Below are 23,507 nucleotides of genomic sequence, written 5' to 3' on the forward strand. Positions count from 1 at the left end.
AAGGAATTACCTCCATCCCCGCCCATCTTCATATAAAGCAGCAATTACTACTGACAGGATCATCAATTCCACAGTTTCTTTTGTGTTTGCGCTGCTGTTTTCCTTGTGGAATCTCTTTGGTGGAACACTTTTTTTGTTTTCTGTTCAGGTAATTAACTTATAAATCCCCTCTTTTACTAAGGCTGACGTGTCCATTATATTATATGGACGAACCCTGCTTCCAAAGCCTTCCATCCCTGTGGGAGTCCCGTTGGCTAGAGGGGGGTTCCCGTGGGAGTCCCGTGTGCCAGAGGGGGATCCCCGTAGGAGTCCTGTGGGTTAGGGGGGATTCCCACAATCCCCGTTCCCGTGCAGACCTCTAGTCAGGAACCCTTGGAACCAGGCATACACTTTATCTTGAATCCCAAATGCATCTAAGCATTCCCACAATTTGCAATGATCCACCAAGTCGAAGGCACAACTCAAATCAAATTGCTGCCTTTACTAAATAAATGATGCAAAAAAAATTCAAGACTGCCGCAAGTACTGTTTCAGTGCTATACTGAGAACAAAAGCCTGATTGAGAGTCATGTAACAGAGAGTTATTATCCAAGAAATTTGATAACTGTAATTGAACTAGACCTTCCAAGATTTTTGTGAAAATGGTATTGATACTAACGGTTTGTAGTTAGAGACCAAAGTCAGAGATTCTTCAGAATTCTTAATAATTGGAGTAATGAGAATAGAACTTCCATTTAGTGGAAATTGTCCAGAATCCAGAAGATACCACTCTTAATGATGATTTTTATAGGAGCCGAGACATCATATCAGATTGCATTGCTGTTTTATTAGATTCATCAATCCTAGAACTGACCCAGTAAGTCGTGATTGACTTGCCTCTTTTATAAAAGCAGTTTATACTGTGTACAGTGAGGAAAAGTGTCCCACATATCGGTGAATTAACATCAGGGATCAGTCTTGTCTCTGGTTCCTTTTAATGTATATGTTCAATCTCTCACTCAGAATTTTGCATCAGCTCAAACAAATGATGCCTGCAGATGACATCTAAGAACATAAGAGAACATAAGAATAGCCTTACTGGGTCAGACCAATGGTCCATCAAGCCCAGTAGCCCGTTCTCACGGTGGCCAATCCAGGTCACTAGTACCTGGCCAAAACCCAACGTGTAACAATATTCCATGCTACCAATACAGGGCACAACTCAAAAGAAATTTTCTTCAGGGTTGAGGGGAACAATTGTGGGAGCATTCATTTAGACTCCGGATGAATGCTACCAATACAGGGCAAGCAGTGGCTTCCCCCATATCTTTCTCAATAACAGACTATGCACTTTTCCTCCAGGAACTTGTCCAAACCTTTCTTAAAACCAGTTAAGCTATCTGCTCTTACCACATCCTGGTGAGAATCGATGAGCAACTGTCTGTGAACATAAATCGATGCTTAACTGAGATTTGATGTTAGCTAACGCAAAATAAGCTTACCTTGAATCAGCCTAAAACTGAGATATTGCGGACTAAGAAGCCTCAAATATATCTTTACTGTCCTGTGATTCATTTTGGTGATTCCATTTTAGCTCCTAGCAAGAAGGTCAAGAAGTTAGGAATTTGGGCAGATTCATTTTTAACTATATTTCTTCCACCTATGGAACACTGGGAGTCTATGTCCTCACTTAATGGAAAGAGAACTATTTACTTTATAATCCATGTACTAATTATAATCATGCTTAGATTATTCTAATTTGCTCTATGTTGGTTTACCTAAAACTCAATTACAGAACCTTCAACGTGCAGAAAGCAAGTGTAATCTCAAGAAACTTCAATCAGCTTTCAGGTGTTACACCTTTGTGGAAACCAAAGCAGCCATAAATGGAGCAGTGAAGACTAGTCTAGGGTATTCCAAGAGGATGTCGTCCAGCCACTTGGTGGGAGGGACCACAAGGAAAGCTTTTAAGTGCTCCATATCCAAGTCAAGGAATGGATTAGGAAATCCAATCTTAGTCTAGCACTGGGCAAGTTTGCTGCCATGATGACAAAGAGCACCTGATCTTTTAGGCATCCCCTCAACTGACCCGATCATAGCTTGCCACGAAATCTGTATTAACTCTCGGCTGATTGCAGCCTTGCTAAAGAGCATCTCTAATTGAGAAACATGGTGGAGGGTGTTTGTTTCTTGGCAACTCGATGAGATCGCCCTTAATTGCAAAGCAAATCAGAGGAAGCACCCTTTAGCCAAGGATACCAACAAAGCAGATTGGGAAGTCCTATGTAGCGAGGCTATGACAGGTTCAGCTGAAGTCTGCCCTTATGGACCTCCAAGAGCTTTCAAGAAGTACTTGGCTTGGATCTACATTGCTGCATGTGTTATTTCAATAAATGTTATGGACTTTTATAGCCAGCAAAAAATAGTGTGTGAGCTTTTATGGTTTGCAATATTAGGGTGGGGAGGGGTCAAGTCGTGCCTGCCTACACTATTGATTTTGCTTCTCTGTAAAGCTATTTTACCTTTCCTCATCCAGCATTTGTAGAACTTACAACACCCCATGCAAACAGTTCACATATTATGCTCCACATCCATCAATAAGAGGAATTAACTGAATAAATATTATCGGCACGTGATTGTCCCATGACCCTTGGTTTTTCGATATTTTACAATCGTGGCGATCTATAACAGACGTAAGATGATTAAACCTGACTAAAGCAAAGAATCCGAAAAACAGTAAATCCAGCCATGCAGAAAATAATCAATCACATCCATATCCTTACTGCAACTGCAATATCCAATCTATTATTTTTACAACATATTTTAGTGCAGACAGTGAGCACCTGAAAACGTCAAGTAATTCCATCCATTGTTTCTATGGGGCAACTTGTACATTTCCATAGAAACCTGCAGTAGTTTAGCAGCCTGAGCTATAATCCTATCTGCTTCTCCGTTCTGAGGTTCGATATTCACATGGTGAAGCAACAACTACCCTGTTTCCCCGATGGTAAGACACTGTCTTATTTTTTTGGGAAGGCCAAAATATGCTCTAGGGCTTATTTTCGGGGGGATGCCTTATTTACATTTTTTTCTAAAAAGGGGGGGCTGTCTTATTTGACGGCTGAAGAATCGGTCGGCCGAAAAATCGTACCGTGTATGGCCAGCTTTATCCATCCTACCATATATTGTACCATTTAATGTCCCCAATGTTCTCCATCAGGGAAACACAGTAAAGAGATTATTCTGTAGTGCAGCATCAGAGGGGACTTGACAATGTGAAACCATTGTTTATATACCGTATGCATTTTAAACAGGCTTTATATACAGTAAGTGGTATTGCTCACAGCAAAAGAAACCTGTCTGCGTGTCTCACTTTTGGATGTTCTGGCCGTGAACAAACTCCTGCAGTCTCCGTTAGGGAGGGATGAGGGAAGCTGCCTGTGTTTCCTTGCGCGGAGTCACGTGCGCGTGCTGCAGTCCTGTCACTTCCTCCTCTTCACTTCATGACGAGGCGCGGCACGCAGCCATGGAGGCAAATACGGTAGACGGAGGGACCACACGGAGTCACCCACCGTACCACCCGATTCAGGTAAGCGCAGGTATCGGTGGGTGGCTTATTTGCGGGGGGGTGCCTTATTTTACATTTTTTTCTAAAAAGGGGGGGCTGTCTTATTTGATGGCCCTGCCTTATCATCGGGGAAACGGTATAAGATGCATTTGGACTTTTACTTATCGACATGAGTTACCGTTAAGACGTGTTAGTCTACTAGCTCATGCTATTTTGGCACAGGTCCCATTTTATATATCGAGACCTAAGGCTTCTTTTTTACAAAGCCACGCTAAGGGCCTTAACGCGCAGAATAGCACTCGCTAGCCGCTAGCCTTTTGAGCAGGCGGTAGATTTTCGGCATTTTTGGCACTTAGGGGAAAGCAACCTTGTCACTAACGTGGGATAATGGTCACTACCACAAGTTTATGATATGACTGCTAATGTGGAATGCAGTAAACCATGGCTGCCCAAGTCCGGTCCTCGAGATCGACTGGCAGGCCAGGTTTTCAGGATATCCACAATGAATACGCATGAGAGAGATTTGCCTGCACTTCCTTCTTGGTATGCAAATCTCTCTCATATATGTTCATTGTGGATATCCTGAAAACCTGGTCTGCTAGTAGATCTCGAGGACCGGACTTGGGCAGCCCTGCAGTAAACTATATTTCTAGAGGTGTAGTTAACTGTTCCATGTTATTAACCATATCAGCAGAGAGAGAGTTAAACTGCTAATATGTGTTAACTGCAAGGTGCATGCCTCTTTCCCCTCCCCAGTAAATCTGAGCTAACTGTTAAATGTCAGGCCTTCGGCTTTTATAAAGGTCACCCCGATCTGCACATGAATTAGTTAATGAACCATTAACAATCATTAGTTGATATTAATTAGCATTAATTAGAACAGTGGATCTGCCTATGTGCTATTCTATAATACTGCACACCTAAATTATCTCACATGAATTGATTGATTGATTTAGTTTAAAAATTTATCAACTGCCTATATCTAGGCAGCATTACAATAATAACATGCACAGAATATGACAAACCGGACTTTTACAAACCTGTTGGGTTACAGGTAAATAATTGCATTTTAATTATCTCAAAAGGGGCAAGACCAGGGTAGGGACATATGTAAGGGATGGATATGTAAGACATCATCTCAGTAATAGTAGTTGATGATTGCAATGAAGTGTTTAGATCGGATACACTTACAAGTTTTAATGGGTCCTTATATGCTGCGAGGTCTATTCTTTCCACAGGCTGTATTCCTTCCTTCTCAAACAATGCAGAGTGGGTAAATAATGTTGCCTTTGGTGACAATTTTCATACTGAGCAGCAGCATGTCAGGGACAAGAGGTGAATAAATAAAGTTTTTATATTTTGAAAAAAAGAGTTAAAATGTTCAACGTAAGGTTGCCTTAAGTAATAAAGAATACAATGGTGTTGAGTTATGCAATATATTTTTAAATATTGAATAGAAATATTTAAGTTACATAACATGTGTGTGCAGTGGCATAGCAAGGGTGAGAAGGGCCCGGGGTGGTGGCACTGCACCCCCACCCTCATCCACTCTTTCCCTACCCACTCCTGTCGCACACCCCTTCCCTTTCCCGTACCTCTGTAACGTTCCTGGCGCGAGCTGCAACCCCAACCTGCTGCTCACACCAGCGTCTGCTCTTCCTCTGATGTCACTTCCTATGCGCGGGTCCAGGAAGTGATGTCGGAGAAAGAGCCGACGTTGCAGCTCACACCGGGAATATTAAAGAGGTACGGAGAAGGGAAGGGGCATGCGCAAGGTAGTGGGAGGATTGAGAGGAGGATGGGTGCCAGTGCCCCCATCAAAACGATGCATGGGGCCGACCGCCCCTCCCCCTTATTAGGCCACTGTGTGTGTATAAGAACATAAGAATAGCCTCACTGGGTCAGACCAATGGTCCAAGCCCAGTAGCCCGTTCCCACGGTGACCAATCCAGTATCTCGAAAACTTCGGGAAGCCACGGCACATTAAACCTATGCACGAAGGCTCTCCAGATGGGGCCTTGGGCCACCAGTGGGGAATGCTGCAAGAAGAGAGGCACTGGCGCCAGCTGACTGCCTGCAGAACGAGCCTCTGGCCGTGAGAGGCACGTCCTGTAGGCACAGCCGGCGCTAGCGCCTCTCCTCTTCACCGGCATCTCACAGCACACCAGGGATTTCACTGCGGCACACAGTTTGTGATACACTGCCATATACAATAAATCAAATAGGCTATGTCAGAGAAATCAGTAAATTAAGTCACTGTGGTACGAGCCAAGTATGTTTCCAGAGAGGACCAAAAAAAAGCCACCATAATCTGCACGTGCATTGGGACTCACATCAGAAACGGTGACACTGGAAAAGCGTGCAAGCAAAACACACAAAGCCATGAGACAAACCAGAATGCAAACACCTGCATGTATACAAAAAGCATGATATGCTCACGAGAGTTCATGCAATTTTCACGCAATTTTATGGAGTTCATTTTAGAAGCAGCAGGCAGCATTTACATGATTAGAAAACTATTCTGTGCCTGCAAATGTGCATACACACATAAGGATGATCTTAGACCAGCTGCTGTTGTCACATCTGTATATTCAAAGTACATACCGATTTCAAGGGACAAGTTTGGAACAAGGTGTGAACAAACTTTTACCCCCCACACCATTACCACCAACATTTTACAAGAGGAGTACTTGTATATTAAAAAAAAAACAAAAAAAGAAAAACAAGCACTTTCTGTTGATAAGTTCTGCAACTGTTCAATAAAATTGTTCCAGAATTTTCTTTCCAGGATCCAACACCATCTGGAAATTATGCCAAGTAACCCATTGTTTGTGAATTCTCGAAAACACACACGTCCCTCTTTCAAATGTGCAGGATGAAAGCATTTGGTCTTGAAAGCTCTCACATAATATCATTCCATAATTTAAATTTTGCCCCAAGGGCTGCAAAGAATCCATTTCTCTTCAGGACCAAACACAGCTATTTGAAGTTGGCCTCATGAGCTGAGCTCCACTGGTTCAGCCTTACCTAACAGACAGTGAAAGATGCAGAGTATGTTGCTGGCTCTCTTATGCGGCTCTTGCCATTTTGTTTATCACTGCTTGGCAGGTGCAGAATGTTCCAGCTCCCATTTTGAATTCCTGCTCCTTATCATTTTGCCTCAGCCATCTACTCACGTGGGGAGAGCAGTTCAGCTGCTTACCATACACAGGGTAGAAATGAAGCTGTTTATTTTGAAAAAGCTTTGGGATTTCTTCAACGAGATTTGTTTTTTTTTTGTACCTCATCCTAAATACTTATCTCCACATTCAGCACTGAGTATGTCCAGCAATGATATACAACTGTTATGTAATTAAAAATGGTCAGTATCCTATCAGAGAACAGCAACACGGTACTGAATATTTGGATATTTTTTGACTGCCGCAACTGACTTTTACAAAATGTAAAAAATAAACTGCCAGCTGTGGTGGTGGCAGAATATTGATCTGTGAGTTTTCACATATCTGTTGCTGAAAACCTGTATATTTCTTTCACAGAAGAGAATGAAGAGAAGCAGCCCCTCACAAGCAAAGAAGAAGAAGAACGTCGCATAGCAGAAATGGGGCGGCCTGTGCTCGGAGAGCATGTAAAACTAGAAGTTATTATTGAAGAATCTTATGAGTTCAAGGTATATATATCTATCTGTCCCGATCCTCACTTCTTAATGGGAAATTCTGGTGCACCTACGTAATGTAAATGTGCATGAGTTGAGTCTCTTTCATTTGAAAGGAAACTCTGCAATGAGAGGGCATAGGTTGAAGTTAAGAGGTGATAGGCTCCGGAGTGATCTAAGGAAATACTTTTTTACGGAAAGGGTGGTAGATGCGTGGAATAGTCTCCCAGACTGTGTCTGAATTCAAGAGGGCCTGGGATAGGCACGTGGGATCTCTTGGAGAGAGAAAGAGATAATGGTTACTGCGGATGGGCAGACTGGATGGGCCATTTGACCTTTATCTGCCGTCATGTTTCTATGACTGGACGGGCCATTTGACCTTTATCTGCCGTCATGTTTCTATGACTGGACGGGCCATTTGACCTTTATCTGCCATGATGTTTCTATGACTGGATGGGCCATTTGGCTTTTATCTGCCGTCATGTTTCTATAGTAAATAGGACAGACGTGAGTCAATATGGAGTGTGATGGTTTTCTAAATTCCTAAACATATTGATAACGTGCTAATCAGCTTATTAATGAGGGTCATTTTCATATTGTTTGTGAAGCTACAAAGTCCATGTGTACTTTTTCTCCATGGACTTTGCACAAATTTTCATAAAGAAAGTATGCATAGGTTCGATTCAGATTTTGCCAAACAAAAAAGGGACAAGAGACCTGCATACTGCCTTTTTGTAGTTTTACAATCAGGCTCAAAGTGATTTACATACAGGTACTCAAGTATTTTCTCTCTCTTTCCTGCTGTGCTCATAATCTATCTAATGTGCCTGGGACAGTAGAGGATTAAGTGACTTGCCCAGGGTCACAAGGAGCAGCACGGGGTTTGAACCCAGAGCCTCAGAGTGCTGAGGCTGTAGCTTTAATCTCTGCACCACACTGTCCTCCCGCAAGAGGGTTTTTGTTTGTTTAAGTGCTGAGTATGCTTAAAGGGGGTGACTACAGTATCTCTGAGGAAGGTCCCTCGGCCCATTAGTTATTCTCATTAAAAATACATGATTAAATTAACTTGTCTCTTCTTTGATATTTCTGGGCCATAGACTAAAGTCCACCTGGTATAGTCCTAGGTTACAACTGCTGAAGTTGCCATCTAAGCTGACTCCAGCCTATCCAACCATCCCATTGTTTGCAGGATATCTACTGTAAAGTCTGGCCAGTAACATCCTCATGATCCAAGTTAGTGGCGTTCCCATTGATGCCCTCCCCAGCCCCCTACACTGAATCATCATATATGGGAACCATCCCTTACCCTCCCCCTTCCCCCCCAAAAAAAAATAGGCAGGAGGGATGCCCCCCCGCCACCTGACAACCCCCCCCCCCACACACACACACACACAAACTAGCAGATAAATACTAAAATAACATGCATTAACAAAGACAATAATTATTCTGCATAATCCAAGAAGTAATGGATTATGCAGATCCCAACCCTCTAAACCCTTTTCCCCTCTGTTTGCTAATAATGTAAATCAAAATACTCTCTTTTTGAAGATTACATTACCCACCCCTTAACCAGCACTTCTGTTCCCGACCCCGCCTGACCGGCACTGCAGTGCTAGCAACTCCCTACCCAATGACTGGCACATCTATTCCCCCCCCCCTCGGCCGACCAGCACTATTCTTACCAGCACAGTTCTTTTCCTGTCTGAAGCTGCTCAAGGCCTCCGCTGGCTCATTTCCTTTCTGAGATTCTCGGAGAGGGCGGGAAACGGCAGGCCTTGATCATGCGCAAGGCCCCACTCTGACTCTACACCACTACCTGAACTTACCAGGTAAATATATATATGCACTAAATCCAAAAACTTTAAATAAATTCAGGAAGTCATGTTAGAGGTGTGGTCCACGCAAACTACTTCATTTACAATGGTCCTACAGATATCAATAACTACACAGAAGGTGCCGAGGGGGGGTGTGGGGTGGAGAGGAGGTCGCAAGGGGGGGAGGGCCACCACCACCCTGGCACCTCCTACCCTCGCTACACCACTGGGTGGAAGGGTTCATGCGCTAATCCCGCACTAATCGGTTAGCATGCAGGAATATGGCCTGCACTGCTGCACTGAACCCAGAAAATGGTGCAAAGAAAGGCGGTGGATGTTGGTGGGGAGGGAGTAGAAGAGCAGACTTGAAACATTTCTAGGTGGGGCTTGTGGCAGTAATGAGCATTGTTGGTAATGGGACCAGTTATGTGGATTTCAAATACCTGATTCCTTGCTCTGCTCTCCCCAGCCCACAGGCACACATGACTGTTAAGGAAAGCATGGGCTTACTTTCTGTCATATTTTTGGTGAAACACCTCTTAGCTCTTGCTGACACTCAAGTGTGTTCCAGTATACTGGTCAAGAGCTATTCTCTTTAGAGTGGCGTAGCAAGGGTGGGAGGCGCCTAGGGTGGTAGTGTACCCTGCGCCCTCCTCTTCGGCCCCCACTCCTTCTGCCACCCCCTCCGCGCCTACCTCTCCATCCCACTGCTCCTTACATGCCCCCACGCCACACTCATGCCGTCCCTTCCCACCCCCATACCTCTAAATCTTCTCCAGCTCAAGCAGCTTTTCCACCTGCTGCTTACGATGGCTTTCCCTCCGATGTCACTTCCTGGCCCCGCAACCCGGAAGTCATTTCAAAGAGAGCTAGACACATACACACACCCTCGATGCATATACATTTTTGAAAATGCTAAGAAGCCTCATATTAAAAATAATGGAAGTTGTCCTGCTGTGGAAGCATGCTAGCTTCCACTGATAACAGGCTCAAACAAGAGTAAATATATTCAGGTTCAAGGGTTGTGGGTGGAAAACAAAAGGCGAGTATACATTCAGATGAGTAGATGTTTGTAGGTATATCTGGGGGCAGAAAGAAGGGCATTAGTAGAATGACTATGGGGCCCTTTTGCTCAAACCACATTGAGACTTTTCTCTATATCTGTATTTTTAAACTGAAACCCAAATATCTACATTTGTAACATTTACTTTTAATGTTTTTCTATCTACCCTCCAGAGGCCAAAAGGAGGAAATCAAGGCCATACTGATTTATGTGGTTTATTGCATCTCTGCTATTTATTTTGCCCGTTTGGTGTTGCTGGGTCCCTTTCAAATTAATTAGCATAGAAACTACTGAATGTTATTTGTACAGAGTCAAGTGCTTGACAAGGGCCTCAAAAGTTAAAGAGCACAAAACTCATTAACATTGAAACAGATGGAAATACTGAGTAAGAAAGGCTGCAAAAAGAACTTATTAAAATCGATTTTTAAATAAAAAATGATGACTTGAAAGCAGCAGCATTAATGTTAAGCGTGAACAATTATGAGAGTCACAAGCGTGGAGAAATCAATTAGCTACTGATGGCACGGTAACCTTGATGACAGAGAAAAAAAAAAGGAAAACGACTCAGTCCTGTAATTTTCTACCGGACGGTTCTAGTTTTATTGCAAAGCAAAACAACATGACAGTATTCCATATTAATCTTACCATCTTTTAACTCGGAGAGAGAGGCAAAAGGCAGGAAAAATAGGACAGAAACCAAGAGAAGAATAATAATAATAAAGTTAGCATGTTTAGGAATGCTGAGGTCCAGGTTCTATAAATGGCGCCTAACCGCCTACATTATAGACGCCACTCAGCACGGATGTCAATCAATTGCTAGGTGTCATTTATAAAATCCCACCTAGCAGTGCCAAGTTGCTCTTAGGCATTGCTAGGCATCCTAGAGGTAAGCACCAGTATATTAGGCCAGATTTTAATTGGCCTAATTTACTGGCGCCTAACTCAGATGCCTGTCAACCACACCTTCTTTAGGCATCAGAAGGAGCCTCCACTTAGGCGTTACTAGGCATCCTAAGAGTTCAACACCGAAATTGGCAGTCCTGAGTTACAGACACCTGACTTAAGTATGACTCATACTTAAGAACATGGTTGCGGCTTCATTTGATTTTACTGAGCAGTATTTCCAGTGGCATAGACTCCTACACTTCTCCTGTAGCAGATTGAGGAATGATGCATGGCTGCCTTAAGAACAGTGTGTGGTTGTGCATACTGTACCTTAGAGGGAACACTATGGACAGTTGGCCCTTTTGTCATCTGGGAGCAGAGGTAAGCAGCAAGAATCTGAAAATCTACACCAGGGGTGTCCAATACGTCGATCGCGATCGACCAGTAGATCACAAAGGCAAAGTGAGTCGATCGCGGAGCCCATCCCGGGCTCCGAGATAGACTCCCGTTACCTTCACAATCTACCGGGCTGATCAGCCTTCCTCTCCCCGACGTCAATTCTGCCGTCGGAGAGGAAGTTCTGGGCCAGCCAATTGCTTGGGGCGGCAGTGGCTTGGGGGCCTGTTCCCCGATGCCTGCGGCAGTGGCTTGAACATAAGAACATAAGAATTGCCGCTGCTGGGTCAAACCAATGGTCCATCCTGCCCAGCAGTCTGCTCACGCGGCGGCCCCAAGGGCAAGACCAGTGCTCCAAATGAGTCCAGTCTCACCAGTTTAGCATGAACTTGTCCAACTTTGTTTTGAAACCCTGGAGGATGTTTTCCCCTATAACAAACTCCGGAAGAGCGTTCCAGTTTTCTACCACTCTCTGAGTGAAGAAGAATTTCCTTACGTTTGTACGGAATCTATCCCCTTTCAACTTTAGAGAGTTTCCTCTCGTTCTCCCTACCTTGGAGAGGGTGAACAGTCTGTCTTTCTCTACTAAGTCTATTCCCTTCAGTATTTTGAATGTTTTGATCATGTCCCCTCAGTGTCTTCTCTTTTCAAGGGAGAAGAGGCCCAGTTACTCTAATCTCTTGCTGTACGGCAACTCCTCCAGCCCCTTACCCATTTTAGTCGCCCTTCTCGGGACCCTTTCGAGTAGTACCGTATCCTTCTTCAAGTACGGCGACCAGTGCTGGACACAGTACTGCAGGTGAGGGCGCACCATGGCCCGGTACAGCGGCATAATAACCTTCTCGGATCTGTTCGTGATCCCCTTCTTGATTATTCCTAGCATTCTGTTCGCCCTTTTTGCCACCATAGCACATTGTGCAGATGGCTTCATGGACTTGTCGATCAGAACTCCCAAGTCCCTTTCCTGGGAGGTCTCGTGCATGAGACTTTTGTTCACGACATGCATCACTTTGCACTTATCCACATTGAACCTCATTTGCCATGTCAATGCCCATTTCTCGAACTTGATTATGTCACATTGCAGATCTTCGCAATCCCCCGTGTCTTCACTACTCTGTATAACTTTGTATCGCTTGGGGGAGGGCAGGGAGAAAGAAAGAAAAGGGGCAGGCAGGGAGACAGAGAAACCGAAAGAAAGAAAGAAAGGGGGCATGAAGAGAGAAAAAAAGAAAGGGAGGCAGGGAGAAAGAAAGGGCAGGGAGAGGGGAAGAAAAAGTTGGGGGAGGGAATGAGGTCTGGAGGAGAGGAAGCATACAGGAGGCTGAAAGAAGGGAAGAAATATTGGATGCACAGTCAGAAGAAGAAAATGCAACCAGAGACTCATGAAATCACCAGACAGCAAAGGTAAGAAAAATGATTTTATTTTCAATTTAGTGATCAAAATGTGTCCGTTTTGAGAATTTATATCTGCTGTCTATATTTTGCACTATGGCCCCCTTTTACTAAACCGCAATAGCGTTTTTTAGCACAGGGAGCCTATGAACGTCGAGAGCAGCACGGGGTATTCAGCACAGCTTCCTGCGTTAAAAACTGTTATCGCGGTTTAGTAAAAAGGTAGGGGGGTATATTTGTCTATTTTTGTATGGTTGTTACTGAGGTGACAGTGCATAGAGTCATCTACCTTGACCTCTTTGAAAAAAAACTGGAATATAAATGATAATTAACATTTTCTTTTTAAATTTTATTGTTGGTAGATCATCTTTACTTGGTCATTTTAAAAGTAGCTCGCAAGCCCAAAAAGTGTGGGCACCCCTGATCTACACGTTCTCAGTTACATACAAATCTGACTTAAGAACAGTTTTTAAAAACATAACTCATTCTTAACCCAGGGACTACCTGTATTTTAATTTTTTTTTTCATTGGCTGAAAACTGGTATGGTCAATTACCACACCAATTAAGCTAATTTTTAAAAAAATTGAGGGTGGATTCCGAAGTTAGGTGTCGTGAAGCGTCTTCATTTAGGGCACCTAGCGACACTTAATGTATATGCCCTATACAGAATCTGGCCCTGCGTTATTTCATTTTGCCTATAAAATACCTGTGATGCACTATTTCTGTGTCTACTCTGTTTGGGAATTCCATATCTTTACAATGTACTTGGGTTTGAAAATGTCAACTAAAAACCGAGGTCTGCACATTTTTGATAAACATTTGTTTTTGGTTTTTTTGATGCTGTACGGTCTTAGATTTAATCTCATGTTCCAGAATTCTTAACCACCCACACTAACTTTGTTTCTACACCTACAGAGTACTGTAGACAAGCTTATTAAGAAGACAAATCTTGCCCTTGTGGTTGGCACAAATAGCTGGCGAGAGCAGTTTATTGAAGCTATCACTGTCAGTGCTGGTAAGTTCTTTTTTAAATTTTATTTATGCATATTTAATCCATTCATCATTACATAAATGAGTAACCTCTCCCCCACCCCCTTTTAAACGCCGCATTAACTGCCCTGAAGTCTGTAGGGATTTAAAGGACTTTGAGTATTTTGCTGCATGGTAGCCACTAGTATGGCTTTGTAAAAGGGGGTGGGGGTGGGGGTAAGGTAATTAGTGCTGGAGCCAGAATTATGGAATCTGGTCACTATAACGAGTTGGGCCTAGGCACAGGAGTGCCGCTGATGTCAATGGAAAGGGTGCAACCGCTGGCACTATTTAAACTTACTTAGATGAAGAACACTCCAATATCTAGTATAATCAAATATAAGAATTTATCTCACATTCATGCCGTACTTCATTCATCCAGAATTACAACTTGTCTTACTGGTCCTCAGTGGACCACCAGGCACTCAAACTTCTTTCATACTGCTGGACTTTACGCTCCCACTCGTAATCGGATCCGGCTTTATAAATACTTTAAATAATTTCAATGGTTATAATTTAATTTACTTTAATGTTTATCTTGAATAAATATGTACTAAAAGTACTTAGCTGTGCAAAAGACGCTTTTCAACGGGGGTAGAATCACCAACATGTTTCGCCCGTGCAATTCAAAGGGTTTTCTCAAGGCTATCATTCTCTAAAAAGATAAAAAGAGAACTAAATCTCCATAACCTATCGCTAAATTTTAGTGCATATTTTGTAATTGCAAACATTCAATAATCCTTATGAAGTTTAAAAACCTCTTCATTCACCCCTACTTACCTACCTACTTACACCATTCGAACCGACCATTGCGTCTAAGAAGAAATGGCGGCCCTGTTCTTAATCAACAAATTTAAACGCCCAACATCCCCAACGTCAACATCCCATACGTATTCCAGACGTCAACGTCTGACGTCAGAACGTACATCACTTGGCAATAATATTCTTCATTATTTAGTAGGAAACACCCCCCCCCCAAAACAAACCTCCTATAGCAGGGACGCCCATTCAAGTTCATTATTTAACCCATTAGGGATAACAATGTTCAAACGGTAAATCCACCGTTGCTCCAACAAATTTGAACTTTTAGGGAGTGGTAGCCTTGAGAAAGCCCTTTGAATTGCACGGGCGAAGCATGTTGGTGATTCTACCCCCGTTGAAAAGCGTCTTTTGCACAGCTAAGTACTTTTAGTACATATTTATTCAAGATAAACATTAAAGTAAATTAAATTATAACCATTGAAATTTTTTAAAGTATTTATAAAGCCGGATCCGATGACGAGTGGGAGCTTAAAGCCCAGCAGTATGAAAGAAGTTTGAGTGCCTGGTGGCCCACTGAGGACCAGTAAGACAAGTTGTAATTCTGGATGAATGAAGTACGGCATGAATGTGAGATAAATTCTTATATTTGATTAATGGAGAGGGTGCATCACGTGGTCATCGTACAGATTTCGAATTATGCTGATAAACACAAGCTTATGAATCTCTATAAAAGCAAGAGAGATTTTTTGCACAAGGGGAACAAAGTGCTGATATTCCAAGACTACTCTGTTAAAGTATCTGACCAGCACAGAGTTCTCACGCCATACTGCATGCAGGGCAGGATTAATGCTTAGGCAAACTAGGCATGTGCCTAGGGCTCAAATGTTTAGGAGGGGCCCTCTCAATTTCTGCCAAGTTCCTGGTAAGAAAGTTGCAGAAAGAATGGTTGGCTGGGGAGATCAGAGCAGTGTGTACTCTTCCCATCTTCTGATGTCATTCTCCAGGCAGCAGGGAAATCAGCAAGCAGCAGTTCTTCTGTGCCTTCCTTTGTTGGTTTTCCTCTGCAGTGAGGACCAAGGGGATCTGCATTCTGAAACTTTTGAAATGCATTTAGATTATGATCAGGGGCCCAATGGGCTTGTTTGCCTAGGACCTGCTAAAGAATTAATCCTGCCCTGACTGCATGTAACTCTATCAAAAGAATATCCAAGTTTATCTTGCAATTTCCTGCCGGGGTACAGATTTCCTGCCCTCATACAACACCAAAAAAGATCAAAAACTTCCTTGCTCAGTTGCAGTGAGTCATTGGGAGATAGGTGCCTATCTTCTTAGGCGCCATCAGAAAAGTAGGAACATTTAGAGGTGGAGAAAGATGTAGGCGCCCCTAAGTGCAATTCTCTAAAGGACTTAGGAGCCTATAATGTAGGCCATTAAAACCCTGGTCTATATTACAGGTGCCTAAGTATGATTCTGTAATGGGCGCCTAAGTGTGATTGACCTTTTTTTTTTAGGCATCCATTATAGAATCTGGCCCTATATGTATGTATACCTCCATGCAATACTATCAATAAACAAATACAAAAAAAAATCAAACCAACAACAACAACTTGGAAAATAGATAAATGCAGATTTTATAAGAAACTGGAAATAGGTACTCATCTTGTTGCTGGATGTGATATATTGATCAAACTTCTTAATTACAGGGATTTCAAACACTAACCTGTGCACTTTGATAATGACACTCTTCCTGGATCACTATCCATCAAAATTTATATACAGTATATATTTTTTAACTATTTTAATATAAGTGAAGTGCTCAGCCCACCACCTAAAGTGCTTCATTAATAGAGTTTATTCTCTTTATGTTTTACGTTTCTCAATTCTGGTGGATTCAGGAACCATGAGGTGCAATGATGGTTCCTGTTGAAGCCTGTGCTGTTTATTAATGAAGCACTTTAGGTGGTGGGCTGAGCACTTCACTTATATTAAAATATTTCAAATATATACAGTACTCCCCCGATATTCGCAGGGGTTCTGTTCCAGGAACCCCCGCGAATCTTGAAAATCGCGAATATGGTTTTTCGTGGGGAAGATGGAGAGGGCAGTGGGAGAGGCAGGAGAGAGCAGCCGGAGCGCCAGCGAGTGAAAGAAATCACTCGCTGTATGCTCTGACCACCTCTTCTTGCACTAAAGTCGGGCCTTACCAATCAGGAGCTGCGTGTCAAAGCAGCTCCTGATTGGTAAGGCCTGACTTTAGTGCAGGAAAAGGCGGTCGGAGCATACAGTGAGTGATTTCCTTCACTCGCCGGCGCTCCGGCTGCTCTCTCCTGCCTCTCCAACTGTTCTCTCCTGGTCAGCGGTTCGCGGTCAGAAAATACCACGAATGACCGGGACCGTGAACCACCGACTGCGAATGACCGGGGGAACACTGTATATATATGTATATATATAAATTTTGATGGATAGTCTCCATTGAAGTGATATATGCTTAAGTATAGTAGTGTCATAACCTGTGATCCAGGAAGAGTGATATATTGATGTCAGAAAAGGTACATACAAAAAGGCAGAATAAGATGGAAATTTAGCCACAGAATAGCATTGCTGTAATAGACAAGCACTGGGAGGATAGGCCTGGGAGAACTCTAGAGAAGGGAGAGGTTATGACCACCTGGGATATTCTCATTCCAGCTGATAAAAAGCTTGGTGCAAGAACACTTGACACAGTAATAAAAGAAAAAGGAAATGAAAACGGTATTGATTAGTGTCACTGCTAAGTGATTATTATGTGCATCATGTGGAAAGAGAGATCTTCAAGTATCGAGGAATGCAGTAGGAGACCAAGAAAATGTGGCAGAAAGATACAGAAATATTTCGTGCTGTACCGGGAGCTGCAGGTGTAATTTAAAAGCAATTTCCAAGCACACAATGATAGGTTGGCTATACATATTACATCCTATGAATTCCAGAAGGTAGCTCTCTTTTGGCACAATGCAAGTATTAAGGTGAGCACTGGCAGTCAATTTGAGAGATTGGAATCATACCAGGCTTAGGAGTGAGGTTCATTACTGTCATGGTTCATTAACTCATTTTGGACACATTGTCCACCCCCCCTCCTCCCCTGTCAGAGAAGTTCCTAAATAAAACGTGGAGCAAACTATAAATTATAGTTTATCTGAGATCATGGAGGCACTTTTCAAATGGAATTTTCATGGGGGGAAAAAAGGATTTATTTGTGAAAACTCCCTGTGAACACTCTCTTCAGCAAAAAAGCAATGGGAGCATGACTGGGACCAGCTCTGCCAAGCACTGAAGTGTAGTTTAATTTTAACTCCTCTTGCATATTTTTTGACAGGTAATTTGCAGCTATGAATGCCACTTCTACATATGTTACCTACAGCCCTGCCAAGCCATCGATATTCTGAGGGAAATTCCACAGGAAGTTTCCCTAATGATAATTGGCTTCCAGGGAGGCTGAAAATTTGCTTTTATATTTCTAAAAGTCAATGTGACGTCTGGTGGCTAGATTCTAGGTTCTGAAATGAGTAATGGTACACAAGAACATTTTCTGTTCTGGGTCAATCAGAGTCCAATGATCCCAGTATTCTGTCTCCGAGAGTGGCCATTCTGGATTACTATGAAGTAGGCTGACAAAACCATTCTTTGTTGCTCACGCCGGGGGATAACCATTGCTTTCCTCAAGTCTATCTTTCTAATAGTATTTTCAGTTCAATAGGTGAGACATTCTAGACAGATGGGTTATTTCCCAATAGCCACATACTGCTACAGAAGGAATCCACTCCAGATTTTTCACTCTGCCTCTGTTGTACTTCACTGGGCGCTCTAGGTCCTTCTGCACGCTTGCTTGTAGGAGTATTTGTTCTGCTCTTCCCATTTTATTGTTTTTTTATTCGATGTAATTTCATCCCTTTCAGGTAATTTGGTGCTTGGAGCTATTTTGAAGCTTGCCTGCTTGAAAATTCACAGACTTCGGTCTGTAGTTGACAGGCCGATCCCACTGGGTACCTCTTAGCCAGCCTGCATAGTTTTCTCTGGAGTTCAAGGCCGTCCCTGATGTGGTCTCACCTATTGTTAAGCAGGGGTCAAGCGTGGGCTATTAGGCACTTAGGAGGCTCAGCAGTGTCTCACAGGGTGCTGGCTGCATTTTCACTCCTCCGCCCATCCTGGTGCGCTTCCGTTGGTCCGCAGGGGTGGAGGTGTATCCTTAGAGAGACAAACATTACTCAATAATCCTTCTGCAATATTGTTCATAAAAATGTCAAAAAGAAGGACCGATATCTCTATGTCAAACCACTAGTAACACCCATATATTCAGAGTGAACCCTATTTGTCACTGTCCTTTGTTATCTCACTCTCAACCAGTTTCTAACCCAGTCAGTCACGTTAGAGCCCATATCAAGAGTGCTCAGTTTATTTATAAGTTGCTTATGTGGAACTATTTCAAAGACTTTGTTGAAATCTGAGTACAACATATACAGTGCTCTCCCATGTTCCAACTCTCTGGTTACAGAGTCAAAGAAATCAGATTCAAGACCTGGATGTAGCCTATAAAGACCCAACACCTTGTCTAATTTTGGTTTAGTACAGCTTTCAAAAAATTATTCAAGGTCTCTCTTATCTCCATTCCTATATCTGTTTGTTTTCTATAGTCCTGTCTCCCATAAGAACATAAGAATTGCCATACTGGGACAGACCAAAGGTCCATCAAATACCAAAGTATCCATCAAGCCCAGTGGCCAATCCAGGTCCCAAGTACCTAGATAGATCCTAAGTAGTAAAACAGATTTTATGCTGCTTATCCTAGGAATAAGCAATGGATTTCCCCAAGCCATCTCAATAATGGCCTATAGACTTCTTTTTCAGGAAATTATCCAAACACCATTTTTAAACCCTGCTAAGCTAACTGATTTCCACCACATTCTCTGGCAACAAATTCCAAAGTTTAATTACACATTGTGTGAAGAAATATTTTCTCCAGTTTGTTTTAAATCTACTACTTAGTAGCTTCATCACATGTCCCCTAGTCCTAGCATTTTTGGAAAGAGTGAACAAGCGATTCACATCTACCCTTTCCACTCTACTCATTATTTTATAGACCTCTACCACATCACCTCTGAGCTATCTCTTCTCTAACCTGAAGAGCCCTAGCTGCTTTAGCCTTTCCTCATAGGGAAGTTGTCCCATCCCTTTTATCATTTTTGTCACCCTTCTCTGTACCTTTTAAAATTCCGCTATATGTTTTTTGAGATATGGTGACACCAGGAAGTACTTCTTCACCGAACGGGTGATTGGTCGATGGAATAAACTTCCACGCCATGTGGTCGAGGCTAGTAGCGTGCTCGACTTCAAAAGTCGATGGGACAAACAGGTGGGGGTGGTACAGAGTTATGCATAAAGGATAGGTACACCAGAGAGGGAGGGTTCTCGAGTGGGCAGACTTGTTGGGCCGATGGCCCTCTTCTGCCGTCTTATTCTATGTTTCTATGGCAACCAGAACTGCACATAGTATTCGAGGTGCAGCTGTACAATAGAATGATACTAGAGCATTATATCATTTTCATCTTTGTTTTCCTTTCCTTTCCTGATAATTCCTAACATTTTATTTGCTTTGTTAGCAGCCACCGCACATTGAGCTGAGGGTTTTAATGTATCCTCAACAATGACACCTAGATCCTTTTTCTGGGCAGTGACTCCTAACACAGAAACCAGCATCACATAGCTTTAGTTTGGGTTCCTCTTTTCTACATGCATCACTTTGCACGTGCTCACATTAAAAGTCATCTGCCATTTTGACACCCGGTCTTCCAGTCTCACATGGTCTTCTTGCAATTTTTCACAATCTTCTTGCGATTTAACAACTTTGAACAACTTTGTGTCATCAGCAAATGTAATTATCTCACTAGTTATTCCCATGTCTAGATCATTGATAAATATGTTAAAAAGCAGCGGTCCCAGCACAGACCCCTGAGGAATCCCACTATTTGCCCTTCTCCATTGAGAATATTCACCATTTAAACCCAATCTCTTGTTTTCTATCTTTCAACCAGTTCTCAGTTCATTAAAGGACATTACCTCCTATCCCATAACTTTTGAATTTCCTCAGAAGTCTTTCATGAGGTACTTTGTCCAATGCCATTTGAAAATCCAAACACACATTATCAACCGGTTCACCATTATCCACATGTTCATTTTCCCCTTCAAAGAAATGCAGTAGATTGACGAGGCAAGATTTCCCTTGACTAAATCCATGTTGGCTTTCTCTCATTAATCCATGCTTATGTATATGTTCTGCCATTTTGTTCTTTATAACAGTGTTTCTCAACTCGGCCCTGGAGTACCCCCTTGCCAGTCAGGTTTTCAGGATATTCACATTGAATTTGCATAAATGTGATTTGCATGCACTGCCTCCATTATATGCAAATTTCTTTCATGCATATTCATTTTGGATATCTTGAAAACCTGACTGGCAAGGGGGTACTCCAGGACCGAGTTGAGAAACACTGGTTTATAATAGTCTCTACCATTTTGCTTGGCACCGACGTCACTCACACCCAGGTCTTCATCTGCAAACACAGAACAGATATTTGTAAAGCAATTCTGCCTTATCCTCATCAGTTTTTACATATCTCCCCCCCCCCCCCTTCACCTTTGAGTCTAGATAGGCCTGCTATTTATGCGGCCCAATTTGCCCACTAAACTTGACTGGTCAACACTTAATATTGGTGGTTTCACATTATATAGCCAGCTAAATTATAACCTCTAATCGTGAATTTTCAACTAGGATAGCCGGCTATCTTTCACTAAATATTGGCAGTTAGCCAGCTAAGCACTATTTAACTGGTCAGGAGCCATTCCTAATCAGTTAAATAGTGCTGAATATCCCCATTGTTAAGCATCAGGTCCATTATGGCCCCTTCCTGCCTGCATTCCATTACCAGTTTCCAGAACAATTCTCTGAAAGAGAATACAAAACTTCCTTGCTTCTACATGATACTGTAGCAGGGATCTCCCAATCAACATCTGGCATATTGAGGATCCACCCTTGGTTAGAAACAAGTACATCTATTTTAGATAAAATTGCCCCTAAACGAAAAAGTAAACGTTGTTCAAATAAACATAATAAATGGTTTGATAATGAAAACAATTTTTACGACGATTGGAAAGGATCTGGCAAAAAACTGGAAAATTATTAGATCGGAATAATTGGAGATCCAACATAAAAATGTACAAACAATTGATAAAAGAAAAACGTAAAGCATTCTATTCATCTAAAATTGATCCATCTAATATGGGTTCAATGGGTATCAATACAAAAGAACTGTTCAATCTGGCTACAAATTTATTCGATACCACACGCCACACTCAAGCTATACATAATATTATGTTACCTTTAGCAAATGATTTAGCTCAGTATTTTGATTTAAAAATTAAACATCTAAGAAATAATTGCTCGATAAATGATACTCATGAATATCAAATGCCTAATATGCAAGGAAATGTAATACAAGCGGATATGATTTGGAGCTCCTTTCAGGATTTAGAATGGAATAATTATATTAAATTATATGACAAATATGCTAAATCATATTGTGTTTTTGACTCTTGTCCACCGGAAATTGTGAAATCAGCTCCATTAGATTTTAAACTGAATTTGTTGAATTATCTGACTGATCATTTAAAGAATGGAAAATTCCTCACTAATCCTATATAATAAAAGGCTAACTCGCGCATGCGCAGTCCTATTTTCGTGTTCCGTGCGCTGTAGGTCTGTGGCCGAAGGAGTGCGCATGCGCGCGAATACGTCACAACCAGATCGCCTCCACAAGCCGGACCGCAGCCAGACGACGTTCTCCGTTTCTCCTGTCGCCGCCGCCGATCTCCGTTTCTCCTTTGCCGCCCACCCCCTTCTCTTCCCGTGGGTCCGAATGGCGATTCAAGCAGCGCTTTTATCAGTCTCCACACGCTGCTTCGGGCCCTTCTACTGCCCTGATTTGCTCTGCCGCGTCTCTGATGATGTCATCAGGGACGTGCCAGAGTAAATCAGGGCAGAAGGGCCCGAAGCAGCGTGTGGAGACTGATAAAAGCGCTGCTGGAATCACCACCTTTGTAGTCCGGCCCGCGGGAAGGGGAAGGGGAAGGGACAGGGGCGGGTAGAGGAAACGCTAATGCTGCTGCACAGGGAACTGGTGGGGGGGGAGGGAAATGGAGGGGAAGGGAATGCTGCTTTGGACGGACAGACAGACAGAGAGAGGAAGGGAAACACAAAGAAAATAAGAAATACACAGGGGCAGGTGCTCAGCGTTTCCCCCCCAGTGAGAGGTTGCAAACTGAAAAAACACCATGAATTCCTTCTCTCACACCAAGCAGCATCATGGGGTAAAGACCTAGAACAATTACTTTCGCCCTCTACTTATGAGGAATTTAGGAAACGTCTAAACACACCTGTTCCTAAAACATCTTGACAACTGATCCACTTATCTCTTTCCTCTCAATAGCGACCTACTGTCCTTTTGATCACTTTTCTCCTCAACAATGAATTTCCTGTCTAATTACTTCTCTTTCTTCTTCCCCTCTTGAAGTCAGTCAATTTGTACCTTTGCTTAATCTTTTGTAAACCGCATAGAACTTCACGGTATTGCGGTATATAAGCTGTTATTATTATTATTATTAAGATATGAGAAAGCCCCCAAACCATTCTAATACCTCTCCTCTAATACCAATAGCATCCAAACATTGCAGCAATTTCCCATGGTCCACTAAATCAAATGCAGAACTCATATCAAATTGCATGATCAAGGCATTAAGACCTTTACTAAAGAAAGAACGTAAATTATCCAAAATAGTCGCAATTACTGTCTCGGTACTAAATAAAGGTCTAAAACCAGATTGAGATACATGCAAGAAAGCAATTAGTTGAAAATGGACCAATCCTTCCATAATTTTTTTTA

The 23,507-nt window shown here is 42.5% G+C and overlaps 1 protein-coding gene across 5 annotated transcripts in view; it reads left to right on the forward strand.

The window, feature by feature from the left end:
- The window catches only part of SLC8A1 (solute carrier family 8 member A1), a 730,555-nt gene that overhangs the window by 652,318 nt on the left and 54,730 nt on the right, over positions 1-23,507 (forward strand). For all 5 annotated transcript variants that reach the window (XM_033939138.1, XM_033939140.1, XM_033939139.1 and 2 more), the window contains 2 exons: positions 7,084-7,214; positions 13,666-13,765. In XM_033939138.1, coding sequence (XP_033795029.1) covers positions 7,084-7,214; positions 13,666-13,765 — 231 coding nt within the window. The remainder of the gene's footprint in view (positions 1-7,083; positions 7,215-13,665; positions 13,766-23,507) is intronic.

This window comes from Geotrypetes seraphini, chromosome 3, assembly GCF_902459505.1.
Source record: "Geotrypetes seraphini chromosome 3, aGeoSer1.1, whole genome shotgun sequence".
Classification (NCBI taxonomy): domain Eukaryota; kingdom Metazoa; phylum Chordata; class Amphibia; order Gymnophiona; family Dermophiidae; genus Geotrypetes; species Geotrypetes seraphini.